The 12,947-nt window shown below is 39.8% G+C and overlaps 1 protein-coding gene across 1 annotated transcript; it reads left to right on the top strand.

The window, feature by feature from the left end:
- Window positions 1-2,011: 2,011 nt before the first annotated feature.
- ptger3 (prostaglandin E receptor 3 (subtype EP3)) lies at window positions 2,012-8,342 on the top strand. Its single transcript, XM_085433300.1, has 2 exons — window positions 2,012-3,069; window positions 3,689-8,342. The coding sequence occupies exons 1-2, from the start codon at window positions 2,272-2,274 to the stop codon at window positions 3,983-3,985; spliced, it is 1,095 nt and encodes a 364-aa protein (XP_085289426.1). The 5' UTR covers window positions 2,012-2,271; the 3' UTR covers window positions 3,986-8,342.
- The last annotated feature ends 4,605 nt before the right edge of the window (window positions 8,343-12,947 follow it).

Below are 12,947 nucleotides of genomic sequence, written 5' to 3'. Positions count from 1 at the left end.
AAAAACAATCTACAGTAACTTTTTCTGTACCGTTAATAAGGTCTTTTCACTGAACTGTTCTCAGTGTGGTCAACAGATGGCAGTTTTGACTAAGCTGGTAATCTGTGCGGAAGCAATGACAGTGCTGCTTCATTAAAACTCATTATAGCTCGAAGTTATACCCTTTGGATTAACAATTGCCTTGGAAGTGAAGCTGTTTGCCACTGTCATGGTCTGTGTTGATAAATTCCAGATTTATCCAAGGGTGCAGGAGCGGGAAAATAAACCCACTGGTCTAGTTAACATTTATTGGCTTGACAGATTATATTAAATGCAAAAAACAACCGGAAAGAGGAATTTGGGCCACATAGTCAACTTTCCTCGCACAATTATTAAAGTACATTTAATTTCAAATTTTGCGAGATTCATACTAAAGAACCAAACACGAACTATAACACGATAGTTCAAAGTAAATGGCTGAAGAAATGCAATATAAATAATAGAGTGCTGACTACACAGAAAGCTCAGGTTTTAAAATCTTATGTTCAAAAAGGAAGTGAGAGGGATATGGAGGGTGAGGGTAAAAGTGGTCCCAGTGGTAACTGGAGCACTCTGCAGTGACTCCCAAGCTAGGCAAGTGGCTCCAGCAGATCACAGGAACAACATCTGAGATCTCGGTCCAGAAGAGCGCAGTCCTGGGAACAGCAAAGATACTGCGCAGGATCCTCAAGCTCCCAGGCCTCTGGTAGAGGAGCTTGAAGGATAGACAGCCCACAGAGGTGAGAGAGGAAGCTGGGAGCTCAAGAGTTAAAAAATCCAAATAAAACTGTAAAATTTGAATTGTGACTATGCTGAAATTATATGCAATAGGCTGTTTATGTCACAATAAAATGGCTTTTTAAAATAAATTAACAAGTAAGATAAAATTGCTTAGTCTATTTTGAAATACAGTTTAGCAAAGTGTGAAGTCTCTTAGTATATAGGCACATGATGGTGACAGTGCAGAGTTGATATCAATTGTTTTGATGGGGGAATAGATTATTCTACTGATAGAATATCTACTATCAAATGTGTTGCCATTGTAACAGAGAACTCTTTACAATGTAACAGTTACATTGTAAAGAGTTCTTTGTGGAAGATTTTCACCTCTGGGGTGAAAAAATCCATATGTAAGTTAATAACAACATTTTGACTTACTAATTCCTCGTCACAAGAGTTTTGTATGCAACTGTCTTTATGTACATTATAATCAAACCAGTCCTTTCAGGTTACTTAAAATATCTTTATAGAACGATGTTATCTTTATTGCCTTTTGGCCAGATCACTTGGAGAAAAAAAGACATGTTTAATGCCACAAACACTTTTTTATCCAGATAAATAAAGGGCATATAAAAGTCAACTTGCCAAAAACTGATTGCAGCTTCTTGTGACGTTATTTCTGCCTGAAAATGATTTGATATCATTCATGGGAGATAGGTTTGACAGATTGCAGTCCAACAACTCATTTACAACAGTTCAAATACCGGCAATCATTTGTTGGAAAATGCAGGAAACCACTTTTTGGCAGAGGATCACAACACTGGTATTTAAAATGCTGTAAATAACTTTCTGGCATACAATATGGCAAACATGGCTATCGGACATAGAAGCTCCAATCAGTTTTTGGCAAAGTGACTTGTATTTATCGAGGTAAAAGTTTTCATTGTCATTAAATATATTTTTCAAGAGAGTCTGGCCAACCTGGAAACAGAAAAAGGCAACAAACATAACTTGTGTCTGAAAAGATATTTTAATTGGCTAAAAAGGACCGGATGGATTATAATGTGGGTACATTGTTATAACGTCATAAAGATACTTGCAAGATAGTTAATTTCTTTATCTTTGTTATAACCCCCTGTAAATCATTTCGCCTGAAGCCTGTTTACCAATACAAGCATGTTAGACACAAAAGAAAACCGCACAGAAACATCGATCGCTTTTTGGCAGAACACCGGAGGGTCGATGTCTGGTCCCTACTTACCGGTGCCCTTATTCCAGACACATAAGGACAGTGGTTATTACAGCACAGTGAGAATATGGGCTTCCTCCGGACCCGAAGTAGTCCCGCCTCCAGCGTTTAAAGGACACCTCGCGCTTTACGCATCGCATTCAGTTGGAGCACTTTGGAGTGCAAGATGATGCCAGACCGATACGCACAGGGTAACAGCTGTATATAAGTGTACACTTTTAGAAACAATAACTGGATTCAGCTTTGATTCTCTAGAGGGCTTGCACACCACCAGTGAAGAAGATATGCTGGACGCCAACGTCTCCAAGACACTGCGCCAAATCAATTGCACAAACAATTCCAGTTGTGGATATGCATCAGTTGGATTTCCTATAACTATGATGATCACCGGAATGGTGGGAAACTCGCTAGCTCTTATCCTGGTGTGCATCTCCTACAGAAAGAAGGAAAATAAAAGGAAAAGGTCCTTCTTGCTTTGCATTGGATCTCTGGCGCTGACAGACCTGTTTGGGCAGCTTTTGACAAGTCCAATTGTGATTTCAGTTTACCAATCTGGTAGGAATTTGAGTGACATCGACCAATCTGGCAAGTTATGCGCCTTTTTTGGCGTGTGCATGACAACTTTTGGCCTGTGCGCTCTCTTCATGGCGAGTGCCATGGCGATCGAAAGGGCCTTGGCTATAACTAACCCGCACTGGTACTCGAATCACATGAAGACAAGTGTGACAAAGCAGATTTTAGCTGTTATATGGGGTCTTGTTTTGCTGTTTGCTCTGCTGCCCGTAGCAGGGGTCGGGGAATACACGCAGCAGTGGCCGGGCACCTGGTGCTTCATCAGCATGGTGGATGCCAAAGTCCCAGGAAATGGATTCTTCTCCACCACTTTTGCCATACTCGGGATCTCGGCTCTACTTATAACACTTTTCTGCAATGTGGTGACGATCCGGGGCGTAGTTACCCGGTGTAAAACAAAACCAGGCACTTCTCAGTCTTCAAAGCAGTGGGAACGGCTCACCACGGAGACCGTCATCCAGTTGTTAGGGATTATGTGCGTCCTGCTTATATGCTGGTCTCCTCTGCTGGTATGTTTTTCACGTGCGTCTGCAGGATATATATTTTCTTACAGTGTACTTGCGTAGGCATATTTTATAACAATGTGCTGTCATAGTTTCATATAGTTATGTCCCTTAAAGTAATGTTAAAAATAAACACTGATTGGTTTTAATGTGTTTGTGTCAGTACTTGTCACAAACAGCTTTGAATCTTTATCCATCTTCTCCTCACATAAATGATGTCATGCACGTTTTCTCTGAAAGGCTGCTGCCTTTTGCCATTAAGAGGTAATCCACTTAGGGGTCCTGTTTAGAGATCTGCATAGTGCGCAATGAGATCATGCATTGTCAGTCACATATTTAACAGTCCCAGTGAGATATTAATAGAAGGCACAGCTCTGTGATAGCAGAGACCAATCGTGAAAATTAGTTTTTGCTCATTCCCCGACAGGACTGTTGTTAGAGTGTGTTTCCGTTATATGATTTAGTGAACGTAACATAGGCTTCTGTACACAAAATCAGAAACTATTTTCTAACCAGTGATTGTTTTTTTCAGTAAATTAAAGCTTTTGTCACTTAATGGCATGCTTTCTCCTCATTCTCTTAGTGTGAAAAAAAATAAAGTTCTGCCCAAACATCTTCCCCTCAGGTGCTGATGCTGAGGATGCTCTCCACCCAGGTCTTGTCCGATCAGTGTAATTCAAAGGAAGCATCAAACCACACCTCCAATCAGGATTTCCATCTAGATTGTAACTTCTTTCTGACGGCGATACGCTTGGCCTCCCTCAACCAGATCCTGGACCCGTGGGTCTATCTGCTCCTCAGGGAGATCCTCCTGCGCAAGTTCTGCATCATGGCTAATGCTGTCTCCAACTGCTCTTCAGAGGATCAGAAAGAGACGCAGACAGCTCTTAACAAACAGAACCAAGAAACAAAACCTTCATAATGCCCTCCTCTAAAATGAATCCAGCCTTGCACAGTAATTCCTATCTTGTGACTCTGAAGCCAGGAGAGCTTTCTATCAGGATAATGAAACAGGCAAAAGAGTGGGAATGGATTTCTGCCCATGAAAGGATATTGTGCAGCAGGAGCAAGTGTAGCCTCTGTTGCACTGATAATGAAATGAAAAATATCTTCTGAGCATTCGTTTTGCATAAAACACATTCCATTCAAAGCCACCTAACCAGCATGCGGACGCATGACCGTGTCATCTCATGCAACATCTGCTGTGCAGTTACCAGGAACTCTATTGTCACCCGTTTTCTGTTTTTTAAAACAAACTCAATATTTCAGTATTGGGGCATTCAAACTGACTCACACGGAAGTGCTGAATCTCATGCTCACTGCTTTCTGTAACTTGAAGCCATAAGCTAACTAAAAGACAAATGTTTCTTGTGAATGTCTGTGAGTGAAGGTACTGTAACTTGCTTAAATTAGGTTGTGCATATCTTTAGCATCTCTTACATGAAATGTAACCACTTGATTTAAAACTCAAAAGAGCAACTAAAGGAAAATTCCAAACTGGAGGCAGTTGTAAATAACATTATTTATTAGTCTCTATGATATTTGCTGTTTCTGTGCTGAATGCCAATAATGCTACCTGCCTGGCATCTGTTGTATAGACTATACTTTGTAAAGTTTATTGTATAGTTAAGCTGTACATGGTGTTCCTAGGGGAACAGCTGGGACTACGAAAATGTGAAGTTTTAAAGTTTTCTTCTCCTGTATATGAAATGCACACGGAGACAGTTTGTAATTGTCGGCAACCATCCTTTTAAAATATGTTGAAGGCAAGTCATATGAAACGAATGCCCACATCTGGAGGCATTTCACTGGATTAAAGGGTTTTAATGATCTGCGAGAACACAAGGTGTAACGACGAATGTGCCTAATTTCACCAGCCAAACCTGTTTGGACAAAAAAGAAAAGATTAGTATAGATTTTAACCAGTTACATCAATGAAAGTATAGACTGGTGATCATAATCAAGAACAGTGGTGCAATGAACACAGTCAATGTCAAAATGTCCAAAGCACCACAAAGTCTAACAAGCTCATAAACAGTTTATTTGAAGCTGCTTGTACAACAGGCTGCCATCAGTCGATAATGATGTGAGTCGTCACATTAATGCACCTTTGCTGCTACTTGTGAAATTTTGCGTTAGGCACATGATTTCGACATGTTTTTAGTCTTGTGATATATGCCTTTCATTCACTGGTGGTTTTCTGGGATATTGTGGACAGCCCCATTTGTATTCCACTATTGTTTCTTAGTACCCGCTATATTTTGTCATTACAGCCTCAATCCTGCCCCTAAATAGGTATGAATTATTAATTCCTTTTAATGTGTATAGTGCAGTTTTCCCCTAAGGTCTCAGATAAAGTCAGTGTCATTTCTAACGAGGTGGTTTGCTTCTAGTGCCACCAGAATAAATGTTGATGCTGCTGTTAGAAAACCACGGGCATGGCGCTGCAATTATCTTACGCCACCATATTTATGTTATTTTCTGTACTTGTTTTTGTACATATTGTTAATGTTTGACAGCCTCGGGGGCCGACTCATTTGCTGTCATGGTAAGCTTCAGGTTACGGGGCAAATTCTTGTCACAACTCTGCCTTCTCAGCATATCAGCCAACAAGATTAGGCTGATGTCCTCTCATCTCTGCCATGTCTGGTTTTGCCTTTGCCTTTCAGCTGTGAGAATGCACACGGGCTCTGTGGTAATGATCCGATCGGAAATTGTTGTCTGCAAAAAGCCATGTGAAAAATGAGCTTTTTCTCTTTGCTCATATCTGTTCATCTGAGACAGAGTTTATCTTGTGTTGGTTGTGAAGGCTGAGTGCCTTACACTCAAAGGATTAACCTCGTTTGTTGTGTGAAAAAGGTGTTACAGGAAACAAAACCTCTTTCAGGAGAGTGTTACACGGAGAGTTGGTGGCTACATTTGGCTGAATTTCACACTAAGTGTTATTACACAGACACAAGCAGGTTTTATTTTAACGAAGACTTCACAAACTGAGGAAATATTAGTCGCAACAAGTGCCCTCATTATGCCTTAGTTGATATTCATTTGAAACACTCATCGCTGTGGTTTCATTCATGCACTCATACAGTGAATGCAGCTATTTACAAGTTGCTCTGGAATAAACTGACTCATTTAGCTACTACTTAAATCTACATCTTGTAATTGTGCCAGGCTTCTATCCAGGACGCTTCAGGCTCTACATGCAAAATAATCACACAAAGGAAAATAGCGTAGAGCTGACAGGCTGCACATGCTGTCAAGAATTTATCAGGGTATTAAATTCGCAACCCCACAACATAAAACAAAATGGAATAATAATTATTTAAACACAATTTTCTCCCGACCTAATGGGCCCAGTAAAAGTCTAAGCAATATTTACAAGGAGTGCTCTCTGGCTTTCTGGATGGTAGCTGTGTCCTATGAAGTATGAATGTTCATTAGTTTCCAGGATGGTACAAAGTAATATGAGGTCTCCAAGATCTAATATTTGATGCCAACAACAGCAAATGTTTGGATTTATAAAGAGGTGTGCACATTAAGACGAACCCACTACCAATGCTATTAAAACCAGGGATTAAGGACTATTGAATTTAGTTTTAATCATTTACTTAAACTGCATTCATCTGTGTCAGCACCTTTTTGAGCACACGGTGTAACCGCAACTAGCATCAAAGGGAAGCTATGGTTACGCGGTGACTTAAAAAAAGAAAAAGAGAAACCTGCAGAACACAGCGATGCCTGCAACTCCACTTAGCTCCACTTAGTCGATAAAGCTTGGAAGTGATTTACTGATTGCCACTCGAGCTTTATGTCTATGTCTGTGATTTCCAGATAAGAAGAGGCTGTCTCTAAAATCGTTTGCTTGATCGACATTTTGCACTTAAACTTGCTTGGAATTGCAATATTTCCTTGGAAATCAGGATAGTGGATCACTTTTTATCATTGTGGTAATCATTTTCTTTCCCCTCCTTTCTGAAACAAATATAAATCTCCTCGATAATCACGTTTAGTCATCCTGTAAAAGTCAACTGGGTTTTTTATTTTTCCATGTTTGTGACTTGGATAAGACTTTCTTGATTTTCTTGTTTTTGTTTGTATGAAGAAATGGCAGATTTCATGTAAAGATGTAAAGAGCAGGTCACTGCTGACGTAAATTACTTACTGTTAAAAGGGAAGAAACAAGAGGTACGTGAGGAAAATATTCCTCGAGTCTTTTAAACCAAGCACACAGTGGTGTTGTGTGTGTGCACAGTTCAATAGAAAGAGGTCAGGCCCACCAGCCAGGTTTCTCTAAGGAATGTAAATAAATACCCGATGTCCGTTAAAGGTACACGTCCTCATATTTTCCTCCCATGCTGCTGCTTTTGAATGTTATATGAGAACTCTGTGCGCTCTCACTGAAGTTTCACTAAATTCTTACAAACTCTGGGACCCGATTCTCAGACGAGGGCTATCTGCAAACCTTCACACAGCGACGTCGGCAGTGCTCTTGTGACTTTCATCCTGGGGTCAGGTGGGGAATGCTGTGACCTCTACAGCTTTGTGCTTTTGTTGTTTTTTTCTATCAAAGATTAAAGTTATGTAACAATATGTACTTGATTTGTATCAGTTCAGCTTTTAATGCACTTTCAAATCATTCTGTTTCACTGCTTCTGGCTGAATATAATTGTGTTATTAACATTATTTTTTTGGCTGTCTAATAAGCATATTTTGATTTTAAATAATAAGTCATTCATTGTCACACCAATTAAAGCAGCCTGTGAAATGTGAAGTGGTAATAAACTGCAATTAGTCTGAGCCAAACACAACTTTTTTTTTAAACTGAGGAACTGGGCATTCTGGTACCCACTGGAAAAAAATTTTCATGTGCTGCCAATTTGAGTCTGACAGCGGATCTTTGCTGCGTTTACTTTCACCCTTTATCACACATGAACTGTGCTTTGAATTTTAGAATTTCACCCCTTGTGTATGAAATCAATCAAGAAACAATGAAACTGTTAACATTCTTTACATGAAAAAAACAAAAGACATGAACTATTTTAAATGTCACACGTGGACTCGTAACTATTTTACATTTACATATATTTTACTCGGCTTGCTGAGATTTTGTTGGAGTTATGAGAACGATGATTTGAGAGTAAGATGATTGTTGCTTGACGGTGAATGTTTTGGACATTGTAAATCTTTTCAACGCTGTTAACAACTCTAAAGCATGTGTATGCTTCTTGCGCTTCTCGAACTTGTGCAATGTGTTTCCAATGGACCAATAAAAAGAACAATGCTGCACTAAACAATGTACTGATCAATCATTGCATAAAAGGGTTTTAATTCACATGTTTGCATCGTTTGAGGTACATGAAAAGTGTTTACCCTCCTTCCTGACTTCTTAGTGTTTTGCATATTTTTCCCTTACAAATTTCAGTTCGTCAGACAAACAAAAATAACCCAAGTAAATACAAAATGCAATTTTTAAGTGATAATTTCATTTAATAAGGGGGTTTGGATGGATGGATGGATGGATGGATTATAGCTCTAGCTTCAGTAACTTAGACTGCTTGTAATGAGGTTATGAGAGGACACTGTCTAGGCTACAATTAGTAAAACACATCACAAGTCTGATCTGTAGCACTTGGGTTGTTTCAAGGTGTAAAAATAACCCAAAGGCCAAGTTGTCAAGAGGTGCACAGAAAAAGAGCCTGGAGTTTCCGTTCGATATGCCTGCCATAAATATAAGCTACGAGACCTTTTCATCACCTCACATTGACATTAGTGGCGTCTGGGACTATTTTAGAGGTTGAAATTCAATCAGTCATGAATTAAATAAATCAATCTGATATGCATGGTGTATACTTCTTTTATTGCTGAGTAAGAAGACTTACTGCATTTAATGAATTCTTGTGGTCTTAGCCACCCATTATTCATCTCTGATTTTTATGAGGGAGACACATAAAAGATAACACTTGTGCCACACTGGTGTGTGATATGAATTTTATACACACACTGCTCAAAAAACCCAAAGGAAAACATTTTAGTCAGAGTATAGCATGAAGTCAGTCAGACTTGTGGAATATTGATCTGCTCGGTTAAGTATTAGAGGAGAGTTGTTAATCAGTGCTTTGGTGTTATAATAACAGGTGTACTAGAGAGGGCAACAATGAGACAACCACCGAAACAGGAAGGGTGTTACAGGTGGACTTTTTTTCCCACCTCATCTTTTCTGACGATTCTTTCACCAGTTTTGAACTGGTCAGTGTCATTACTGGTAGCAACTCTTCTAGGATGGTGCATCAATATGTGACATTGTCAGACGGTTTGCAGTGTCTCCCACACAGTCTCAAGATCGTGAAGGAGATTCCAGGAGACAGGTAGTTATTACAGGAGAGCTAGACAGGCTCTCAGAAGGTCCTTAAGGTGTGAAACAGCTGTGTACTGCCTTTTGTTCCTGGAGATATTTAACTGAGAGCCATGCTGGGCTCAGACTCTGCTGACCGTCTGTCCCGCGGTCATGCAGGGACTTCATCAAGCTTGGTTGTCTGTTCTTTGTGTGTTTGATTAAAGAATGTTAGCTACCGCTCACCGCTCGTCTGCAGGCTTTATTTAAATGGAAAACTTCCACAACAGGCAAAAAAAAGCTTTTTGCTAAAAAAAAGATTCAGAGCAGAAGTTTTTTGCACTGCATTTTAAAATGAAAACATATTGCATTTATTTACAATTAAAGACACAGAGCAGAAAGTGTGTTACTGTTTTACATCCACAGACACACAAGAAAAGAAGCAGGCAACATGAGGTCAAGTTATGGCAATTTTATTTGTGCATTTCAGTTTTTAAAAAACAAACAAACGTCCCAAGAAGAAGGATGGGGTGAAAGAAAGGTGGAGAGAGGGGGAAGAAACTATTGATGCTGCTGGGTCAGTTCTTTCTCAGCAGTCTGCTCCAGAATCCCCTCCTGTCCTCGGCTTGCTTTTCTTTTTCTTTTGCCTTCAGTTCGTTTAAGGTCTTGTTGAGCTGCTCCTCGGCATCTTTAAATTTTTCTTTCAGCTGCTGTTTGGCCAGTTTCCCTTTGTGTTTGAGGAGCTCTTTAGCTTCCTTTTTGTGCTTTCGCATTTCTTTCAGTGCGTCTTTGCAGCCTTTCTTGGTCACCGTCATTTCTTTCTTCAATACCTTCACCTCAATTTTCTCTTCTGCAAGTTCTTCTTGCACTTTCATCAGTTCCTTCTTCATGTTTTCAGTGTGACTCTTTGTATCTTCCATTTCTTTCTTTGCTTCCTGTATTTTCATTTTCTCTTCCTCCAACACTTTTTGAGCTTCCAACAATTCTTTCTTCAAATTTTCAATCTCATTTTCTGCCTCATCTTTACGTCTTTTCTCCTCTTCAAGTTGTTGCTTTACATGCAGTAATTCCTTTCTTAGTGTTTCAGCTTCAGCTGTTACATTTGCAGCTTCTTGAGTTGCCAACTGCATTTTCCTTTTTCCCTCTCCAAAAGCTTCCTGCACCTCCTGTAATTCCTGCATCACATTTCCTGCCTCCTTCTTTGCAGTTTGATATTTATTGTTAGCTTCTTGTGCTGTGCTTTTCTCTTCCTCCAATGCTTTTTGAGCTTCCAACAGTTCTTTCTTCATCTTTTCATTCTCCTTTTCTGCCTGTTGTTTTCCCATTTTCTCTCCTTTAAGTTTGAGACCCACATGCAGTAATTCCTGCAATACTACATCAGTTTCAAACTGTGAATCTTTAACTTCTCCTCTTGATTTTTCTGCCTCTTCTTTTAATTTGAAATTTTCAGCCTGTATCATTTGAAGTTCTTCTTGCAGGTTAATCAGCTGTACTGAATTGTGAGGTGAAGCACTCGCCGATCCTCTTCTCGTTCTCCCCTGATTCATTTTGGCCTTTTAAACAAAGGAGCCAACGTTTTGTAGAGGAGTGAAGTGAAGTTTTCGATGTTTCTTCGTCAACTGTCGTTTGTCCTGCACAGAGATGCTGCTGTAGATGTGTCTCTAGCTGTGTCTGGATACAATGAAACATGCTGGAACTAAGTGCTTGTGTTGCACAGTTCTACTAAACATTCCATTTCATGCATGCTCCGCCCACATGGTCAGGAATGTCAGGTGCTGCATCGCCAAAGGCTGCTCCCGTTGCCTAGCAATAACAGCTGTTTACTTTTGGGGTCTGGTTCATTATTTAATAAAGAAAACATGTCCAAGTATTGGGTGCTGAGGCTCAGCGCATATTCTAGCCTGCTGTGTGGGTGGGCAGCTAGAAATCACTGGTGGGCAACATGAGTGAGGAGAAAACTGGAGCAGCCAAGCAGGGAGCTGCAGGTTGCTGGTTTGAGTCTCTGTTCAGATGCTGGTGTCTCCTCTCTCTGAGATGTCTGCAAACAGTCCCAGATAAAACAATAAGGATAATAAACAAACACGTGACTAAAATAACAATTATGACTCTGATGTGTTTCATGTGTAGCAGGATGGCCTCTATACAGCAGTCGCTGCAAGCATCCACATCGCCACACTCACTTTTCTTTAAGCAGGCGTGCTGGGCTCCTCCTAAGGAAAGTTTGAAACTTCATTTCCTTCATGCTGGTGAACTTTTTACCAAATATTTCCATCAAAGCTTCTCCATCACTGACAGGGATTGTTTGGATCTTCACACTCATCTCCACCAACCCTAAAAAATGAGTCTCACTTTGCTCATATAATGCCAGGAGTGTCTCCATATTCCACAAAAGTCTGTGCAAACATGTAACAGTATCCCATATTCATATGAATATTATTGATATTATAACAAAAGCTGTCACCAACACAATTGTCACAAGTGCTTTTTTTATTAGTTATTGCAAATGCTTGATTGCAGTTCTTGCTAGATGACAAAACCACTTATTAGGTTTAGAAGGAAATGACTTTTTCTACATGAGGTAAAGTTGGAGCTGTTTCCCCAAACTAAATGAAATCATCATTTAAAAAACTACAATCTGTATTTACTCTGAACATCTGTGTTAACATTTGAAATTGGAAACATGTAAGTGTAACAAACATGTTAAAACATAAGAAATCAGGAAGGGGCATGTATAGGAATTTCTTTTACTTATGTATTAATCACATTATTTTATTGTATGATGCCTTGGTGCCACTGGATTTTAACATGTCTCACACTCATACAGTAAGACAAATGGTGGGGGTCTAGTAAGGAAGTTGAGGGAAGCAGACAACTCCACAGGAAGAGTCTTTTGTCTCTTTGAGGACTCTGGGAGGCAGCAAGGGAGTGTGAACCTTAAGGTGTGAAACAGCTGTGTACTGCGTTTTGTTCCTGGAGATATTTAACTGAGAGCCATGCTGGGCTCAGACTCTGCTGACCGTCTGTCCCGCGGTCATGCAGGGACTTCATCAAGCTTGGTTGTCTGTTCTTTGTGTGTTTGATTAAAGAATGTTAGCTACCGCTCACCGCTCGTCTGCAGGCTTTATTTAAATGGAAAACTTCCACAACAGGCAAAAAAAAGCTTTTTGCTAAAAAAAAGATTCAGAGCAGAAGTTTTTTGCACTGCATTTTAAAATGAAAACATATTGCATTTATTTACAATTAAAGACACAGAGCAGAAAGTGTGTTACTGTTTTACATCCACAGACACACAAGAAAAGAAGCAGGCAACATGAGGTCAAGTTATGGCAATTTTATTTGTGTATTTCAGTTTTTAAAAAACAAACAAATGTCCCAAGAAGAAGGATGGGGTGAAAGAAAGGTGGAGAGAGGGGGAAGAAACTATTGATGCTGCTGGGTCAGTTCTTTCTCAGCAGTCTGCTCCAGAATCCCCTCCTGTCCTCAGCTTGCTTTTCTTTTTCTTTTGCCTTCAGTTCGTTTAAGGTCTTGTTGAGCTGCTCCTCGGCATCTTTAA

This window comes from Copadichromis virginalis, linkage group LG15 (assembly GCF_057382275.1).
Source record: "Copadichromis virginalis isolate Kocher_CV1m ecotype Utaka linkage group LG15, C_Virginalis_male_GT1.1, whole genome shotgun sequence".
NCBI lineage: Eukaryota > Metazoa > Chordata > Actinopteri > Cichliformes > Cichlidae > Copadichromis > Copadichromis virginalis.
The sequence above is the reverse complement of the archived record's forward strand: the minus strand, read 5'-3'. Positions and strand labels throughout refer to the sequence as shown.